General features: G+C 41.2%; 1 protein-coding gene across 2 annotated transcripts in view; it reads left to right on the top strand.

Annotated features, from left to right (window-relative positions):
• Positions 1-18,991, top strand: part of RIMS4 (regulating synaptic membrane exocytosis 4) — a 399,908-nt gene extending 380,917 nt beyond the window's left edge. For both annotated transcript variants that reach the window (XM_069727572.1, XM_069727571.1), the window contains 2 exons: positions 13,216-13,355; positions 17,699-18,991. In XM_069727572.1, coding sequence (XP_069583673.1) covers positions 13,216-13,355; positions 17,699-17,911 — 353 coding nt within the window. In that variant the 3' untranslated portion in view covers positions 17,912-18,991. The remainder of the gene's footprint in view (positions 1-13,215; positions 13,356-17,698) is intronic.
• The last annotated feature ends 809 nt before the right edge of the window (positions 18,992-19,800 follow it).

The raw sequence follows: 19,800 nt of genomic DNA, 5'->3' as shown, positions 1-19,800 counted from the left end.
GTCTGATTAGTTCGCTCGGTCTGGCCATTTGTCTGAGGATGAAATGCAGAAGAAAAAGACAAATCAATGCCCAGCCTAGCACAAAAGGCCCGCCAAAACTTAGAAACAAACTGGGAACCTCTGTCGGACACAATATTCTCCGGAATCCCATGCAAACGAACCACATGCTGAAAAAACAACGGAACCAAATCTGAAGAGGAAGGCAATTTAGGCAAAGGCACCAAATGAATCATCTTAGAGAACCGGTCACAAACAACCCAGATAACCGACATCCTCTGGGAGACCGGAAGATCAGAAATAAAATCCATCGAAATATGCGTCCAGGGCCTCCCAAGGACTGGCAATGGCAAAAGCAACCCACTAGCACGGGAACAACAAGGCTTGGCCCGCGCACAAGTCCCACAGGACTGCACAAAAGAACGCACATCACGCGACAAAGAAGGCCACCAAAAGGACCTACCATCAAGTCTCTGGTACCAAAAATGCCAGGATGACCAGCCAACACAGAACAGTAAACCTCAGAAATCACTCTACTAGTCCATCTGTCAGGAACAAACAGTTTCCCCACAGGACAGCGGTCAGGTTTGTCAGCCTGAAATTCCTGAAGAACCCTTCGTAAATCAGGGGAAATGGCAGAAAGGACCACCCCTTCTTTCAGAATACCGACCAGTTCTAAGACCTCAGGAGAATCAGGCAAGAAACTCCTAGAGAGGGCATCAGCCTTAATATTCTTAGAACTCGGAAGGTACGAGACCACGAAATCAAAACGGGAGAAAAACAAGGACCATCGAGCCTGTCTAGGATTCAGCCGTTTGGCAGACTCGAGGTAAATCAGATTCTTATGATCGGTCAAGACCACAATACGGTGCTTAGCTCCCTCAAGCCAATGTCGCCACTCCTCAAACGCCCACTTCATAGCCAACAACTCCCGATTGCCGACATCATAATTGCATTCAGCAGGCGAAAACTTACGGGAAAAGAAGGCACACGGTTTCATCAAGGAACCAACAGGATCCCTCTGAGACAAAACGGCCCCTGCCCCAATCTCAGAAGCGTCAACCTCAACCTGAAATGGAAGAGAAACATCCGGTTGGCGCAACAGCGGAGCAGAAGTAAATCGAAGTTTAAGCTCCTGAAAGGCAGAGACAGCCGCAGAGGACCAATTCGCCACATCAACGTCTTTCTTAGTCAAATCGGTCAAGGGTTTAAACACACTGGAAAAATTAGCAATGAAACGGCGATAAAAATTTGCAAAACCCAAAAATTTCTGAAGGCTCTTCACAGATGTGGGCTGAATCCAATCATAAATGGCCTGAACCTTAACCGGATCCATCTCTATAGACGAGGGAGAAAAAATAAAGCCCAAAAAAGAAACCTTCTGCACCCCAAAGAGACACTTAGACCCTTTCACAAACAAAGCATTGTCAAGAAGGATCTGAAATACCATCCTGACCTGTTGCACATGAGACTCCCAATCATCTGAAAAAATCAAAATATCGTCCAAATATATAATCAAGAATTTATCAAGATAAGTCCGGAAGATATCATGCATGAAGGACTAAAAAACAGATGGAGCATTAGAGAGTCTGAATGGCATCACAAGGTATTCAAAATGGCCTTCAGGCGTGTTAAACGCAGTTTTCCATTCATCACCCTGCTTAATACGAACAAGATTATATGCCCCCCGAAGGTCAATCTTAGTAAACCAACTAGCTCCCTTAATCCTAACAAACAAATCGGAAAGCAAAGGTAAAGGGTATTGAAACTTGACCGTGATCTTATTCAAGGGGCGATAATCAATACAGGGTCTCAAGGAACCATCTTTTTTAGCAACAAAAAAGAACCCCGCTCCCAACGGTGAAGAAGATGGCCGAATATGCCCTTTCTCCAAAGACTCCTTAATATAGCTCCGCATGGCGGTATGTTCAGGCACAGACAGGTTGAAAAGTCGACCCTTAGGAAACTTACAGCCTGGAATCAAGTCAATAGCACAATCGAAGTCCCTGTGCGGTGGAAGGAAACTGGACTTGGGCTCATCGAATACATCCTGAAAATCAGACAAAAACCCTGGAATTTCAGAAGAGGAAGAAGAGGAGATTGACATCATAGGAACATCATTATGAACCCCCTGGCAACCCCAACTAGTCACAGACATGGACTTCCAATCCAACACAGGATTATGTACCTGCAACCACGGAAAACCCAGCACGATAGCATCATGCAAATTATGCAACACCAGAAATCGACAATCTTCCTGATGGACTGACGCCATGCGCATGGTAACCTGTGTCCAAAACTGGGGTTTATTTTTAGCCAAGGGTGTAGCATCAATGCCCCTTAAAGGAATAGGGTTCTGCAAAGGCTGCAAGGGAAAACCACAACGCTTGGCAAACTCGAAGTCCATTAAGTTCAAGGCGACGCCTGAATCCACAAACGCCATGACAGAAAATGATGACAATGAGCAGATCAAGGACACAGATAATAAAAATTTAGGTTGTACAGTACTGATGGTAATTGAACTGGCGATCCTCTTTGTTCACTTAGGACAGACAGAAATGACATGAGAAGCGTTGCCACAATAATAACACAACCTATTCTGACGTCTGAAACCTTGTCGTTCCGTTCTCGACAGAATCCTATCACACTGCATTGGCTCAGGAATTTGCTCTGAGGATAATGCCACAGCGCGCACAGTTCTGCGCTCCCGCAAGCGCCGGTGAATCCGAATGGCCAGAGACATAGAATCACTCAGACCGGAAAGCGTGGGAAACCCCACCATAACATTTTTAACGGATTCAGAAAGACCCTTTCTGAAAATTGCCGCCAAAGCATCATCATTCCATTTAGTCAACATGGACCATTTTCTGAATTTCTGACAATACAATTCTGCCACCTCTTGACCCTGAGACAGGGCCAACAAGGTCTTTTCAGCTTGATGCACAGAATTAGGTTCATCATATAACAATCCCAAGGCCTGAAAAAAGGAGTCTACATCAAGCAAAGCCGGATTCCCAGATTCCAGGGAAAATGCCCAATCCTGCGGGTCGCCACGCAGCAGGGAAATGACAATTTTTACTCGCTGAATGGAATCACCGGAGGATCGAGGTCTCAAAGCAAAAAACAGTTTAAAGTTGTTTTTAAAACTCAAAAATTTGGACCTGTCACCAAAAAAACAAATCAGGAGTAGGAATCTTCGGTTCTAAAACAGGAGTCTGAACAATATAATCAGAAATACCCTGTACCCGAGCAGCAAGCTGGTCTACATGAGAAGCTAATTCCTGAACATTCATGCTAGCACAAGGCTCTTCAGCCACCCAGAGATAAAGAGGGAGGAGAATACAAAGTAGACTGTAGAAAAAAAAATGGCTCAAGACCTTTCTTCCCTTCTTCTGAGATGCATTTAACTCATTACGGGCCAGTTGTACTGTTATGATCAGGTGACCTTGGAGCAGCATGAAAACTTTCACTGGAGTAGGTAGTAACTATACTGACCGCAAACCCTAATCTTATCACCACAACTAGAAGTAGCCGTGGGGTGTGCCTAACAAAACCTAGACACCTCGACACAGCCGGAGGACTAAATACCCCTATAGATGGAAATAGGAATTTCTACCTTGCCTCAGAGCAGAACCCAAAAGGATAGGCAGCTCCCCACAAATATTGACTGTGAGCAGTAGAGGAAAAGACACACATAGGCAGAAAACAGGATTTAGCAAATGAGGCACACACTAGCTAAATAGGAAAGGATAGGACAGGATACTAAGCGGTCAGTATTAAAAATCCTTCCAAAAATATCCACAGCAGAAAATACAAAAACTCCACCATCTAACTAAAGATGTGGAGCGTATATCTGCATCTCCAGAGAATCCAACAAGACCGAGAAAACACTGACACAGTCTAAGCTGGACAAGAGAAAAACAAATAAATAGCACAGAATATAAGCACACTGCAGGTGTGCCACAGAAACAAAAACCAGACACTTATCTTTGCTGAATTGACAGCTGAGCAGGAGAAGCCAGAAAGTGATCCAACACTTCAGAAGAAACATTGACAACTGGAAAGGGCTAATGAATCCTGCACACTTAAATATCCCAGTCTGAACTGCAATCAGCAGATACACCTGGCCAGGACTGTGACTCAGAGACAACTGCATTCCCACCTACAACCACTGGAGGGAATCCAAGAGCAGAATTCACAACAGTCGTCCCTGACCATTTCTGCATCATTACTTTATTTATTTATGTGAGCCAGGTCTGTACAATGTTGCTGGAGTGTCCTTCCTCTCTTAAGGAATGCCTGATGCACAGTCCTCCAGGCAACCCCCTGACAGTTCCATATTCCGGTCTTTCCACCAGTAATTAATATATAAACAATTAGGTGACCCTTCCAGTGGGCCAACTGTCCTTAGGGAGGAAAAATACATCCTCCTCCTTTTGTGGGTAACACTGCCCTTAAATGCTATGTGCACTGCCTGTCCCGGGAACAGTCTGTTGCTGCAGTTGTACATAGTCCATGGCACAGTTCCTGGGCATTGTTGTTCTGTTGCGCAATGAACGCAACAGAACAACAATAAAGAAAAAAAACTCAATATTCCCTTCTGACTATCCGGCCACATCACACCTGGCTCTGGGGGTGCTTCAGGGTTCCCTCGCCCACATGGAAGCAGAACAGTCCCATTATTCTATTCCAACACTATGTAGTGCAACGAGCACAATGTCCTGTTATTTCTATACACTTCAACAGTTCTTGTCCCGTACTCCTTTGTCTCTCCTGGGACTCCATGCCCATGTTTGGGCCGATGACTCTGCAGCCACAGAAGCTGTGAGTTGCCAGGACGTGGCAGTAGCGGTGTGGGACTGTTAGGTAAGTAAGGCACAGGGCACCGACCATACTAGCTCCAGGCTCACATGCAGTTCCATTTCCTCTGTTGAACCTAAAGTCACTGCCACCACAAGACTGGGAAACAGGTCGGCCTTCCAAGGTGAGGGGATGGGGTGAAGACCATCCCTCCGGGATCAAGGGCTGAGGTGTACTCACCACCTCTGATCTCAGAAGCTCATCTGCGCCCATTCCATTCTTCCTTTCGATAATGCCTGCAATCCAGGTGGACTGGCGTGGAATGGGCCCTCCACTGATGAAAATGGGAGGCGCCCACAGATGAACTCGCACTGGTCACAGGTCTGGCCTCCTGAGCACAGTGGCTGTGTGACAAATCAAGGGGCCTCGGTTCACTACATGGACACCCACTCCCTGGGATATGAGACTGGGAAACAGGTCGGTGAGGACCATCCCTCCGGGATCAAGGCTGAGGTGTACTCACCACCTCTGATGTCAGCAGCTCATCCGCGCCCATCCCGCGATCGTTGGATTCCTCTGCGGCGGCTGTGCAGTCCGGCTCCCAAGGTTGTAGTCCCGGCTCGGCCTTGACTTTCATCGCGTGTTCCTCCGGGGTGGTCGATGTTTCCAGTCTGCCGGCCTCCAGCTCCTGATGATGTCGTTCTGGCTCCCGGTAAGGAGGTTCCATCTTCTGGCGATGTTCCGACTGCTGATGATGGTGCTCTGGCTCCTCCACCAGCACAGGAAAACAGTGATTCAAAACTTAATCGGCAACTCCCCTCTGTCATCCGGGTCGGGTCCTTTCCTCTTCTTGTCACCACTGCCATTCAATGCGGCCTATGCCACCGTGACAACAGGTGCAAGCATGGTCCATCGCTGCCGGTGCCATGTCTCACAATGACACCGCGCAGCTGCACCCGGGGCTTTTTTTCCGGGCCCCACCCATTCCAGGATGGGGTCGCTTCTGGCCACTCCACCCATTCCTTGGCAATCTGTTGTAGGGGGCGGGACCTTCGCCTTCTCCAGCGTTTCCACCAGGGGCGAGCACCATGATTAGGCCACAGACTCTGCCAGACAGCTCTTGGTGCCATTGCCCTGTCAGGACGCCCATGAAGGGTGGGATCAGAGCTGTCTTTCTCCATTTGCGCGCCATTTCCCGCCATGTTTGCCATCACAGTGTCAGTGACATCCAAGGTTTTAATCAAGTCCAATAGACTGATCACTTTCAAAACGTCATTCTCTTCTTGTTTCACAGCATCCCCACTCTGCATGGCTATGGGATCCTCTGACTACACCAAGTGTGAGGGAGGGCCAGGGCCATAGTCGTGGCTGAGATTAGCATGTTTTTCACGCCCTGGTCTCCCGTCACATGCAAATAACATCCCAAGGTCAATGTACTTGCCTCTTTTTTGTTTTCACAATTTGGGCCTTCTCTCCGTTGCCTAAGGCCCCCTCCAGTCATTTGCGTACAAACAGAGACACAGTCCAGTTGCAACTTGAAACATAAAACTTTACTTTCTTCTTTGCACAGCTCATCCTTAACAGGAACAGCATTTGCATAGGGTTCCTTACGACTCTTTCCACTTTCCCTGCACTCTTCCCTTGGTTCTTCTGTACATGTCCGGGTCATACCACCTCTTGCAGTAACTCAGCGTCCTCCCTTTCCAGATTCTCTGTGCTTGGGGATTCCCTTATCTGTTTCGGACCGGATCTGAAGGCGTCAGCCCATGCCATTATCTGCCACATATCGAGCGACCTGCGTCCCCGTACTGCTGTGGACCCGCTGCCACTTCTGCTTCACCACTGCTGTACTCTGTGCTGGTTTAGTTGCCCTTCTGTCCACTGAGAACTGGATGGCTGGATCCTTCCCTTAAATGTTGCTGAGCTGCTGGATGGCTTGGGCTCAAGAACCCACATGAGCTATCTGGGCTCCCTAGCTCTTCTGCTCTAACTAGGGAACTGTTCCAGCCTTATCCCCAGTAAACCTCTCCTACTGTTAACTATCTACACTACTTATTAAAAAAAGGCGTAATGGGCCCCATCTAGTGGTCCGAACAGGGTACTATGCCTTCCCTATGTTTATCATTATTTGTTAGCAGGATTGAGATTCATAAACAATTACATAAGGGTAACATTTAGATAGAGGGTGGGAGTAGAGTATCACGCAGTCCCAGTACACCCCTTACATTGACACCCCGGAACAACGCCCACGATCGGTGCTAGCACCAATCGCTGGCATTTAACCCCTCTAATGCCGCTGCCAGTAGTGCTAGCGGCATAGAGGAGCATCGCGCAGGGAACTCATGCCTCCTTCCATGCATGTCGGATGATGATGTGATAATCTGCCGTGTGCAGAGTATCAGATCAGCGATCTGACACTATACAGTGATGTCCCGGGATGGGACAATGTAAAAAAGTATTTTAAAAAATTATTACAAAGTGTGAAAATATTTTTTTAAAATCCCCAAATAAAAAAAAAAGGATCAAATATTTTTCCAATAAATACATTTATTTATGTAAAAAATAAAAATACACATATTTGGTATCGCTGCGTCCATAACGACCCGCTCTATAAAACTGTCCCACTAGTTAACCCCTTCATCAAATACCATAAAAAAGGCAAAAAACAATGCAAAAAGTGCAATATAACGTGATCAAAAAGACAAATGTAAATAAAAATGGCACCGCTGAAAACGCCATCTTGTATCGCAAAAAACAAGCTGTCATACAGCTCTATCAGCCGAAAAATAAAAAAGTTATAGCTCTGAGAATAAAGTGAGGCAAAGATAATTATTTTTTCTATAAAATAGCTATTATTGTGTAAAAGCGCTAAAACATAAAAAAATATATAAATTGGGTATCACTGTAATTCTACTGACCCGAAGAATAAAGCTGCCTTACCAATTTTACCACATGCAGAACGGTATAAAAAACAAATAAAAAGCAATGCATGAATTACTGGTTTTTGTTCATTCTGTCTTCCAAAAATGAGAATAAAAAGCGATCAAAAAATGTCATGTGCCCAAAAATGGTACCAATCAAAACGTCAACTCGTCCGACAAAAAACAAGCAATAACACGACTCTGTCGGCCAAAATATGGAAAAATTATAGCTCTCAAAATATGGTGATGCAAAAACTATTTTTCGCAATAAAAAGCGTCTTTCAGTGTGTGACAGCAGCCAAACATAAAATCTCGATTATAAATCTGGTATTGCTGTAGTCACACTGACCCGAAGAATAAAGTCGCCTAATGACTTATACCGCCTGAGGAATGGCATAAAAAATAAATAAAACCAATTCTTTACATGCTGTTGATTTATTAATTATGCCTCCAAAAGATAACAGTAAGGCTCAGGGCACATTTATCCTGCACTCTGCAGAATATCAAAAATAAAATCCAGAAAATCACAGATAAATTTATATAATTTAAACAATGTGATTTTCTGGATTTTATTTTATTTTTGGTATTCTGTCTCTCAATGTTAAAATTAACCTACCTTTAAAATTATAGTCTGTTCATGTCTTTGTCCGTGGGCAAACTTACAAAATCAGAAAGGGATCAAATACTTATTTCCCCCACTGTATTTGTAGATTTCAAGAGTGTTTTTCTGCAGCTTTGCCTTTAGCTCCCTTGCCTTGGTTGGTTGAACTAGGACTATTTTTGACTCTGAAGAGGGCTCAGGCTACTGCATTGTTATATTCTCTTTTTATAATGAATAGTATTAGAAACACATAACTGTGTAAAATACAAAGTCCACACTTCCAACAACTTGAGTTCACATTAAAATCCCGGGTAATCACAGTGGAATCAGAGCTTGGCATAAAAGAACATCTTATCCTTTAGAGGACATGCAGGAAGACGTTCAACTTTTTTTTTAATATATTACCAAGGACTCTTAGGTCTGCGAAATGAAAGTTAAATGGAAAAATACATTATTCATCAAGATTACTTTGTTTGTCAAATAATTGTAGCACTAAAGATTACCGAGCTCGAGGCTTTGTGTTATTATTGGAAATAGAACAAGAGGCGCAGATGTTTCCAGAAAGCGCTTTCAAATAACTTCTGAGGTCTGCAGATTAGGGCCATTACTTTAAAGGAAATATTCAATATCTAATAATTAGGGCATCTAGAAAATAAAAAACATTTTACGGCTGAACAACTGTAATGTGCCTATTTGTTCCTATTATTTTTCTAAATAATTAAAGACCTTGCCTACTGTACCACAGGACTGGCGTATAGCAAATGTGGTGCCAATATTCAAAAAGGGGACAAAAACTGAACTCGGAAATTATAGGTAAGCTTAACCTCTACTGTGGGTAAAATCCTGGAGGGCATTCTAAGGGATGCTATACTGGAGTATCTGAAGAGGAATAACCTCATGACCCAGTATCAGCACGGGTTTACTAGGGACCGTTCCTGTCAGACAAATCTGATCAATTTCTATGAAGAGGTAAGTTTCGGACTGGACCAAGGGAACGCAGTGGACATAGTGTATATGGACTTTTCAAAAGCTTTTGATACAGTGCCACACAAACGGTTGATAGATAAAATGAGAATAATGGGGATAGGGGAAAATATGTGTAAGTGGGTTAAGAGCTGGCTCAGGGATAGGAAACAAAGGGTGGTTATTAATGGAGCACAATTGGACTGGGTCGCGTTAGCAGTGGGGTACCACAGGGGTCAGTATTGGGCCCTCTTCTTTTTAACATATTTATTAATGACCTTGTAGGGGGCATACAGAGCAGAATTTTAATATTTGCAGATGACACTAAACTCTGCAGGGTAATCAATACAGAGGAGGACAATTTTATATTACAGGATGATTTATGTAAACTAGAAGCTTGGGATGATAAATGGCAAATGAGCTTTAATGGGGATAAATGTAAGGTCGTGCACTTGGGTAAAAGTAATAAGATGTATAACTATGTGCTTAATTCTAAAACTCTGGGCAACACCGTAAATGAAAAAGACCTGGATGTATGGGTGGATGACAAACTCACATTTAGTGGCCAGTGTCAGACAGCTGCTATAAAGGCAAATAAAATAATGGGATGCATTAAAAGAGTCATAGATGCTCATGAGGAGAACATAATTTACCTCTATACAAGTCACTAGTTCGACCACACTTAGAATACTGTGCACAGTTCTGATCTCCGGTGTATAAGAAAGACATAGCTGAACTAGAGCATGTGCAGAGAAGAGCGACCAAGGTTATTAGAGGACTGGGGGGTCTGCAATACCAAGATAGGTTATTACACTTGGGGCTATTTAGTTTGGAGAAACGAAGGCTAAGGGGTGATCTTATTTTGATGTATAAATATATGAGGGGACAGTACAAAGACCTTTCTGATGATCTTTTTAATCATAGACCTGAAACAGGGACAAGGGGGCATCCTCTACATCTGGAGGAAAGAAGGTTTAAGCATAATAACAGACGTGGGTTCTTTACTGTAAGAGCAGTGAGACTATGGAACTCTCTGCCGTATGATGTTGTAATGAGTGATTCATTACTTATATTTAAGAGGGCACTGAATGCCTTTCTTGAAAAGTATAATGTTACAGGGTATATATACTAGATTCCTTGCTAGGGTGTTGTTCCAGGGAACTAGTCTGATTGCCGTATGTGGAGTCTGGAAGGAATTTTTTTCCCCAATGTAGAGCTTACTCTTTGCCACATGGTTTTTTTTTTGCCTTCCTCTGGATCAACATGTTAGGGCATGTTGGGTTAGGCTATGGGTTGAACTAGATGGACTTAACGTCTTCCTTCAACCTTAATAACTATGCTACTATGTTACTGTGGACAATCCTCTATTATCAAAAGGCTTTTCTGACTATAAAGTCTGGGGAATCTGGTAGCTAATTTAAACTTACCTGCAGCGCCTCCAGAGGGAAAATCAGGGATTCCATTGTATCCATTAAAATAAATTCTTAGAGACACAGATGTGTTCTTCAAAGTTGATCTCTGCTCTTGTGAATTTATAAGGGTCGTTAACACCTAATGAAAGTAGAATTGTAGAGGCCAATCATATTAAAGCTTTTACTTGAAAATTGAACACTTTAACCTGATTGTTGTGGATTATAACACGTTTTTGAAAAAGAAATGACTGACTGAACAGTGACATCTAGGCATAGACGATCTAAAAACACATTTCAATAAAGATTAATGTGACATTGATTAACCACCTGTGAATTAACAAAAAACTAATTACATTTCTGCCTTTCAATATCTCAGGGGAATGTGCGCTGCTGTGCCTTTAATAGAAAATCAATCAATAAATAAATAGACCTGTCTCTGCTGGGTCAACTATTTCTTCTAAAAAAAATTAAGACATGAGGAAAATTGCTGTAAAAAAATAACTCTGGTATAATTACGTACCATTAAGCACATGAAATATTCACATCCAGTAACATACGTAATTTCTTTCTTCATTTGCTTAGAAACTGTGAGATCTCACTCATAATCAGCCTCATGTACCAAAACTGTGTTAGGCTACTTTCCCACGATGAGCTTTTGGTGCTTTTTTGACTCTACATATTTTCTTACAGTTCCAGCAAAGTGGATAGGATTTATAGAAATCTCCTGCACACTGTGTTTCTTTTTAACTCAATGTAAACTGACCTGCGGTGAGTGCTTCAAATCCGCAGCATGTCATCTCTTGCGGGTACGCTGAGTTTTCTGTGTGGAATTTTCTCATACATTTGCATAACAAAATCAGCATTTTTAGTGTTTTTACACAGTGGAAACAAAACAAAAATACATGTAATCTGCACCTAAATATATCAATAAAGTTGTGTCAAGCAAAAAAACGGGAAGTATCAAAATCAAAGCAGCTTTATTTAAAGCATGACACAACAGAGACGAAAACCACAGAGTAAAAAAATGTGATAAAAATGCATGTTAAAAAATGCACACAAAAACGTTATGAAAAAACACACGAAACCGAAGTTAAATTATAGGTGCAGAAATTCTGTAGCGTCAAAAACTCACCAACAGCTCATCGTGGAAATGTAGCCTAACAAGGCTGCAAACCCAACTGCATGTGTTCCAGACTGGACTGCTCAGTTTTTGGTAGATTTTCACAGCATCAGCAACAAGCTCTACGATTTCGGAAATCTCATGCACAAGCTTGATTTTTTTTTTCCTAACTGAATTTGAGCACTGCAGCATTTTTTAAATCTGCAGCATGTCACTTCTTTCAGCGTTTTTGCAGCATTTTTTCACCAATAGAAAGCAACGAGAAAGTTCCAAAACTCTGCAAAAAAATGCAACAAATATTTTCTCGGAATTTTTAGCTGTGTTTTTGAAGCATTTTTGGTGAACAAAACTACATTTATAAAACATGTACTCCACGTGTAATCCACACCCAAAAACGCTGCAAAAAAAAGCAGAAAAAGCACAGTGAGTGAAAATTGCATCAAAAACAATGTATAATTGGCATTTTGAACACACCATTTTTGCTGCTAAGAGAGCAGGTTTTGGCTGCAAAAACAATGCATGAAAAATGCTGCGTGTGAGCATAACCTAAGTTGTAAATGATTGGCAAGTCTCTGCAAAATTGGTATATTTGGCAAATATATATGTAATGTATACGGCTAACTTCAGACACAGTGAAGGAACTGTCCCACTCCCATTACTCTGAGACATGGTGCATTAAAGGGAATCAGTCACCCCCCTGGACGCTTGTAAGCTATTACTATATGCATAAAGGTAATAGAATGGTTAAAATATTCTTACCTGTATGCTTTATAGCTGCGGTCTAGATGTTGAGAAATTGAGTTTTAATCTTTTATGTTAATGATTTCTTCCAGGCTTCGGGGCTTGAGGTGCCTGAAAGAAATCCCTGCCTCCTGTCTTCATTATCATACCACCCCCCCTTCCCATGCACTTTACACTGCCCTGTGATGTGCAGTTGTAGTGCCATAATCCTGCACCTGTGCCCTGCACTCGCGCTATTATCCAAACCTTATCCGCCCTTCTATGGGCAATATCGTCATACTTCTTCGGCGCAGGCGCCAACAAGTCACTGCTACTAAAGTTGCTTTTTTTTTACAATGCAAATTAAAATACAATATTGATAGAAAATAATTTTACAAAAGTGCCTACTCTTCCTGTTGTGGAGCCTAAAAGGTTAATTGTGAACTCTGGCTAATTAGCTGCCCCTTTCCTACCGCTCCTCTTCCCCTTTCACAGCAGCAGAGCAAAACTTGACTTACTAGGAATAAAACAGTAATTTTTCAGAATCTGAGATTGGTGTCCCTGGTAATGTTAGCTTCAGCAGTTTGCAGTGTGCATCGTCCATATGTTGCTCAGTGTGCAATCTGTTTGTTGCATTGTTTGGTAAATGGTTTTAATATTGCCTGTTTTTATATCTTCCAGCTGCTTACATAAAGGTTTATCTACTAGAGAATGGACTCTGTGTTGCTAAGAAGAAAACAAAAGTTGCCCGGAAATCACTAGATCCATTATATAATCAGGTTCTTGTATTTTCAGAGAGCCCACAAGGGAAAGTATTACAGGTAAGGATGAGAAACCTTTCTTTCAGGACATTTATATTATTATAACCAAGAAATAAGATAGTAAAAAGAAAAATTAAAGACAACATAATAATACAAATAAATATGATAGATAAGAAAATGAGCAATCTTTTGTGAAGAGTAGAGTTGGGCAGATTGATTTGTGTTACTCTGATCCTTCAGCCAGTTCTGTAGTATCTGACCGCTGGACACAAGGCTCGCGAATCTCTAACGTTCTAGGATCCCAGATATAGCTTTTGGTTAGCTAGAGATCACATAATGTCATCTTTGCATCACGTAATGTTATCTGATCGCAATTAATCTGCCATCTCAAATAAAGAGGTAATCCACCTAAAGTCACATTAGCCACGTTAGAAGATGTCCCCCTTGAAAGACCATCAGTTTAGACCTCATAGCGAAGAAGCTTCAATACAATTACAATAAAATGAATAAATCAATATGAAATATATGTTTCTGCAAATTTGTGACGTAATGTTTGCAACCATCAATGAGAGGTTTTTCAATTTTTATGATTGGTGAGGGACCAACTTTTGAGACACCTACTGATCCAACTGTCTTGGGAACAGCACCTGTCCCTGTACACTGGCCCTGCACTCCCTTTGTTGGTAGAGCAGACCCCACTGCCATTAATTTTTGAAATGGAAACAAACTTCCAACAAGATAAGTAGTTAAGCAAATGAAGTAAAGAAAATGTACTTATTTGAAGAGTCCTACTGAACAGAGTAGGGTTGCTGATTATTGAAAAGGGATGTGGCCTTAAGGTGAGAAAGATACTGATTTCAATTAGCTACATTCACTCCCAGTTTCTCATAGCCACCTTATACTTTCTGCCAATCATAATTGGAATTATTTATTGGCATTAGTGTGACTATGTACCATTAATATATAATCTGAGTACATTGCCATTTTAGGTTGATTTGAGACTTTACATATTTTGAGACTTTATATATCAAATATCTCGCTGAGGATCTGTTTATACTAAGGAAGGTGACGGGCACAAGGGGGCATTCTTTGCGTCTGGAGGAGAGAAGGTTTTTCCACCAACATAGAAGAGGTTTCTTTACTGTTAGGGCAGTGAGAATCTGGAATTGCTTGCCTAAGGAGGTGGTGATAACAAACTCAATTGAGGGGTTCAAGAGAGGCCTGGATGTCTTCCTGGAGCAGAACAATATTGTATCATACAATTATTAGGTTCCGTAGAAGGACGTAGATCTGGGGATTTATTATGATGGAATATAGGCTGAACTGGATGGACAAATGTCTTTTTTCGGCCATACTAACTATGTTACTATGTTACTATGTTATTAGATATTAATTAACCATTTTAATTATACATCTTAAACTTGTAGGTGGCGTAATAGCATAGCTATGTAATTGTCAAAGCCACGTTCAATTTTTTTTTAAAGCGAGTCTGTCAGTAGGAGCAACCCTCCTAACCTGTCTACATAGGCAAGTAAGTTATAAAAAGCTGAATAAAATTATATTTTGATATCTGCAATCAGTTGTCTTATTCCTGAGAAATCCACGTTTTTCTTAATATGTAAATGAGCTGCTAAGATTTATGGGTCAGACACAGATCTCCCTATAAATCTTCCTCCAGAACTTATTTTAAATGGAATGGGACGTTACCAGTGTGAGACAAGTAATGACTGACAGTCTCCTGTATTCATCTACATGTCTCACACTGGTAATGCCCCCTTTCATTTAAAATAAGCATTGGAGGCAGAGTCTCATGAAGATCTTTGTCCTGCCCATAGATCTTAACAGCTCATGTACATATTAAGAAAATGTAGATTTCTCTGGAATGAGACATCAGATCACAGACATCAAGGCATCAATTTATTCAGGATTCTATCATCAGCATTCTCATATAGACGACTTAGACTACTTTCACACTGGCGTTTTTTGCAATACGTCTAAATGCGTTGTTTAGGGGGAAAAACGCATCCTGCAAAGTTTTTCCCAGGATGCGTTTTTGCCCCATAGATTATCATTAGCGACGCATTGCGACGCATTGCCACACGTTGCAACCGTCGTGCGACGGTTGCGCCGTGTTGTGGCAGATCGCCGGGAGCAAAAAACATTACATGTAACGTTTTTTGCTGCCGACGGACCGCTTTTTCCGACCACGCATGCGCGGCCGGAACTCCGCCCCCACCTCCCCGCACCTTGCAATGGGGCAGCGAATGCGCAGGAAAAATGCATCCGCTGCCTCCGTTGTGCCTCCGTTTCACTGCTAGCGTCGGAACCTCGGCCCGATGCCCTGCGACGGGCCGAGTCCGATGCTAGTGTGAAAGTAGCCTTAGAAGGGCTCATCCTAGTGACAGATTCTCTTTAACTATATTTTCTACAACTACAAGTTTGAATATACAATAGCTGAATAGGTATAATTTATACATTTACCAATAGTTGTTGAGGAGAGATAAAAAATGGACTGGTGGATGCCCTAAAATAAACCTGAATGTCACATGGAGCCGAAATAGATACATAGAAAGGTTAACAATTTTTTTCTGTGATAAAAGGAACTGATCTTTGCAGAATGCACACCTAATTCTTTGGCTTAGTGACAATGCTATGCAAGATACGTCTCGGTATCTGTGCACTTAACAGCAGAGCTGACTAAAAGCCATGTCCTTTCTCTTCAAATACTGTATAATTTAATGTGAAACTACATCCCCAAGAAAGCAATTAGTCACTCACATCCTATTCCAGCTCTTTTAAGAGTTGATTTAACATCATTGTGACTGTTGGCACAGCAGCCGATCTATACACAGCTTTTTTTTTACAGGTTTATTAGATCTGTCCTCAGGAGGAGATGTATGGCAATTCTCTTCTTTGCCATTCTTAAAGGGAATTTGTCACTGTATTTTTCGCATATAAGCTGCGACCACCGCCATTAGGGGCTTATCTACAGCATTCTGTAACGCTGTAGATAAGCCCCCGATGTAACCCGAAAGATAAGAAAAACAAGTTAGATTATACTCACCCATAGGCGGTCCCGGTTCGGTTTGGGTCCAATGGGCGTTGCGGGTCTGGCGCCTCCCATCTTCAAGCAATGATGTCCTCTTTCTTGCTTCTGTCGCGGCTCCTGCGCTGGTGTAAAGTACTGCAGTGCGCAGGCTCTGGGCCTCTCTGATCTTTCCGGTGCCTGCGCACTGCAGTATTTTGCTCTGCCCTCAACAGGGGAGAGAACTACGCCTGTGCAGGAGCCGCCACAGAAGCAAGGAAGAGGACGTCATCGCATGAAAATGGGGGGCACCGGACCTGCGACGCCCATCAGATCCGGACCGCACCGGACTGCCCCTGGGTGAGCAAAATCTAACTTATTTTTCTTATCTTTCAGGTTACATCAGGGGCTTATCTACAGCATTATAGAATACCGTAGATAAGCCCCTAATGGCGGTGGCCATATGTGAAAAATGAGGTGACAGATTCCCTTTAAAGTCCCCTAAAATAAGCTGATGGAAAAGCCTTAATATTAAACAGTAATATTGTAAAATAGAAACAAGTGTATTATGCAGAGTGGAACAGAGCCCAATCACAAGGTGATCTAACACACACAGAAATCGGTGCAAAAATCAACAAAGATTTGGTATTCAAAAATAACTGTGACTTAAAAAGAACCTGTTACTATGAAAATCCAGTCCAATCTGCAGACAATATGTTATAGAGCAGTGGAGCCGAGTAGTTTAACATGAAAAGATTTAATATTACTTGTGTTTTAATCATTTAAACCTATGCTCTTTCCTGGATTTTCGGTCCAGTGGGTGGTCCTATCAGTCACTGACAGCTTTCTTTGTAGACGTGTGCATACAGAGTCAGCTGGTAATCACTGATAGGACTGCCCACTTGACCAAAAATCCCCAAAAGAGCCGAGTAGTAAATGACTAATATACAGTTTATACTGAATCTTTTCTCACAAAATTATATATCAATCTACTGTACTCCCCCTACTCAATAACATTGAGATTGGACTGTAAATTTCATGGTGACAGGTTCCGTTTAAGGTGCCTACATTCATTTGGTTTCATGAGGAACAGCTGACCATTAAATTTGCATGGGAGCCTCTGGCAACCCCAATGTTGTCATAGGAAAAAAAGGATCAGGCATGTTGAATATCAGAGCCTTCTCCTTCTATACCTTTTACACAGAGGTGTCTGGCAGCAGCCTTCTCCACTTCGCCATCTATCATATTTTTGTTTTCCGTATTGTCCGTTGAGTCGTATTGCACCTCTGTATATATTATTTCAGGTCATGAAATGTCGCAGTAGCAAGGGCACTGTTGTATAATGATGATGAATGATGATATATGTGTTGTCTTAAAGGTGATGGTTTGGGGAAATTATGGAAGAATGGAAAGAAAGCATTTTATGGGAGTTGCCAGAATACTTCTAGAAGAATTGGACTTATCAAGCACGGTTATTGGCTGGTACAAGTTATTCCCAACCTCATCAATGGTTGATCCATCAACAGGTCCTCTTCTTCGTCAAGCTTCACAACTTTCCCTGGAAAGCACTGTAGGACCATGTTGCGAGTGATCTTAATAGTAAAGAAAATGACTTGACTTCTTGACTTGTCTTTTTATAACCCACTACCAAGGCTTTGTTTGGATCTCTGACCTCAAACATCTTGCATGTTTGACCAATTTTTGGAAGCTGAAAGCAACCAAACAACCTGCTGAGAGGAGAAAGTATGGTTTCCCTTCGTGTATGAAAGTAACTTCGGGTGACTATTCGAGGTCTACAATCGTACAGTTACCTCTATTCTCACGTTTGATGTCATGTATATTCCCGAATCTGAAAGTGAGAATTGTTAAAAGTTGCAGTATCTTTTATTCTAGAGAAAGATATTTTCATAACTTTCTATCAAGAACTTTTTAAACATTCCTAGAACAAAATGTGTTGTACCTGGAAGAAATGACTATAAAAATGTCAAGAAAGAACTGCAACTTTTCATTGGGGATAATATTTTATTTATTGTGTAATAGAAATATCTTTGTGATTTGAAAACTGTGCCAATCTACCAGGAAGTGTCTTTTACTACTTGGCCAATGCAGTTGATAAATCATATTGGGAATGGAATATATATAATTGAATTAGAATAGATAAAGATGTAGGTAGTATATATATACATATTATTTGATCAGGGAAGCACTTTTTTTCTTAAAGTGCTAAAAACCAATATAAATTTAAGCCATTGTGTACCAGCATCTAGTTTAATTACATAGTTCGTCATTTTCAATCTCTTGTACATTTTCAGCATGATTTTAGCAGTATGAAAAACAAATAGTATTTTCAAAATTCATATATTTTGAACCGTCTTCTGCCGTAGCTCATAAACCTGAAAGAATACAAAATGAAAGCATAACTTCAAGATAATCAAGTTTCTTCTTAACGACATTAAAGGCTAGCAAAAATTGAGAAGTTATTCTAAAACTATATATTTTGATGCAGGAAATTAGCAAATGTGATAGCAAACCAGATTTTTTGGAAACTAATGTCATTTCTCTGTACAATCATGGTAGCTTACACTACAATCCTGTGTTAAAGCCTCACATCCGAGAGGTAATTAGCGCATAGAAGAAGGATCAAGTCTTGCATGACATCATTTGATACAGCAAAAAAAAAGTAAAAAAAGAAACTTCCAAGCCTAAAACGCAAATAGAATTGTATAGAAAATTCTGTATTTTTTGGAATATGTGTTGCTGCTGATTCCAATACCAAAATAATGAAGGTCAGTGTTTATGAAAGGACATAATGCTATTATATGAGTGTACATATATTTCAGGTGAATGTCATTCTATTGATTACATATTGTGTGTTTTAATATTTTTGTCATGCATACTGAGCACTTTTTGCAATCATATGCATAAATAACCATTGAGGTTAGCATGTTGCAGTCCATAGAGTGGAGGCACTCGCCATTTTGTTCCACTTTACTCCAAATACTTCTGTACAGTGCGTGTCAATATCTTCTATTTTTTTAATCCAATTATGCATAGCACATGCATTGATAATGAGTTTAAGAGAAACTGTGAATGCCGATCCATAGTCCATGAGTGAATCAATCTGTGCAAATTTAATTGTAGTTTGTCTGCCATTTGGAAACATTGTGAGGGTCAAGTTTAGTCTTGAGATTCATACTTGAAAATGAAGAATAGTTGGTGAATCAGTTTGCACTTTGTACCCAAGTCGGTGGTCGATTGTAGGTTCTAATAGCTGGGTGGATTGATTTTCTCATTTTAGTTATTTTAAAGATATCATATTCAGAAATGTTATTTTTGTAATGTAAGTAGAATAAAAAAATATGTAGATTCAGAGTTTAGCATTTGATAAATACAGAGCTTATACTTCTTTATGTGTAGAAGCAATATACATGTTCAGATTTGGGTGTCAACAAGCGTAATATGGGTAGGGAAGACTTTGAG

Source organism: Ranitomeya imitator, chromosome 5 (genome assembly GCF_032444005.1).
Source record: "Ranitomeya imitator isolate aRanImi1 chromosome 5, aRanImi1.pri, whole genome shotgun sequence".
NCBI lineage: Eukaryota > Metazoa > Chordata > Amphibia > Anura > Dendrobatidae > Ranitomeya > Ranitomeya imitator.
Note: the sequence above shows the minus strand (reverse complement) of the source record. Positions and strands in the feature narration are given on the sequence as shown.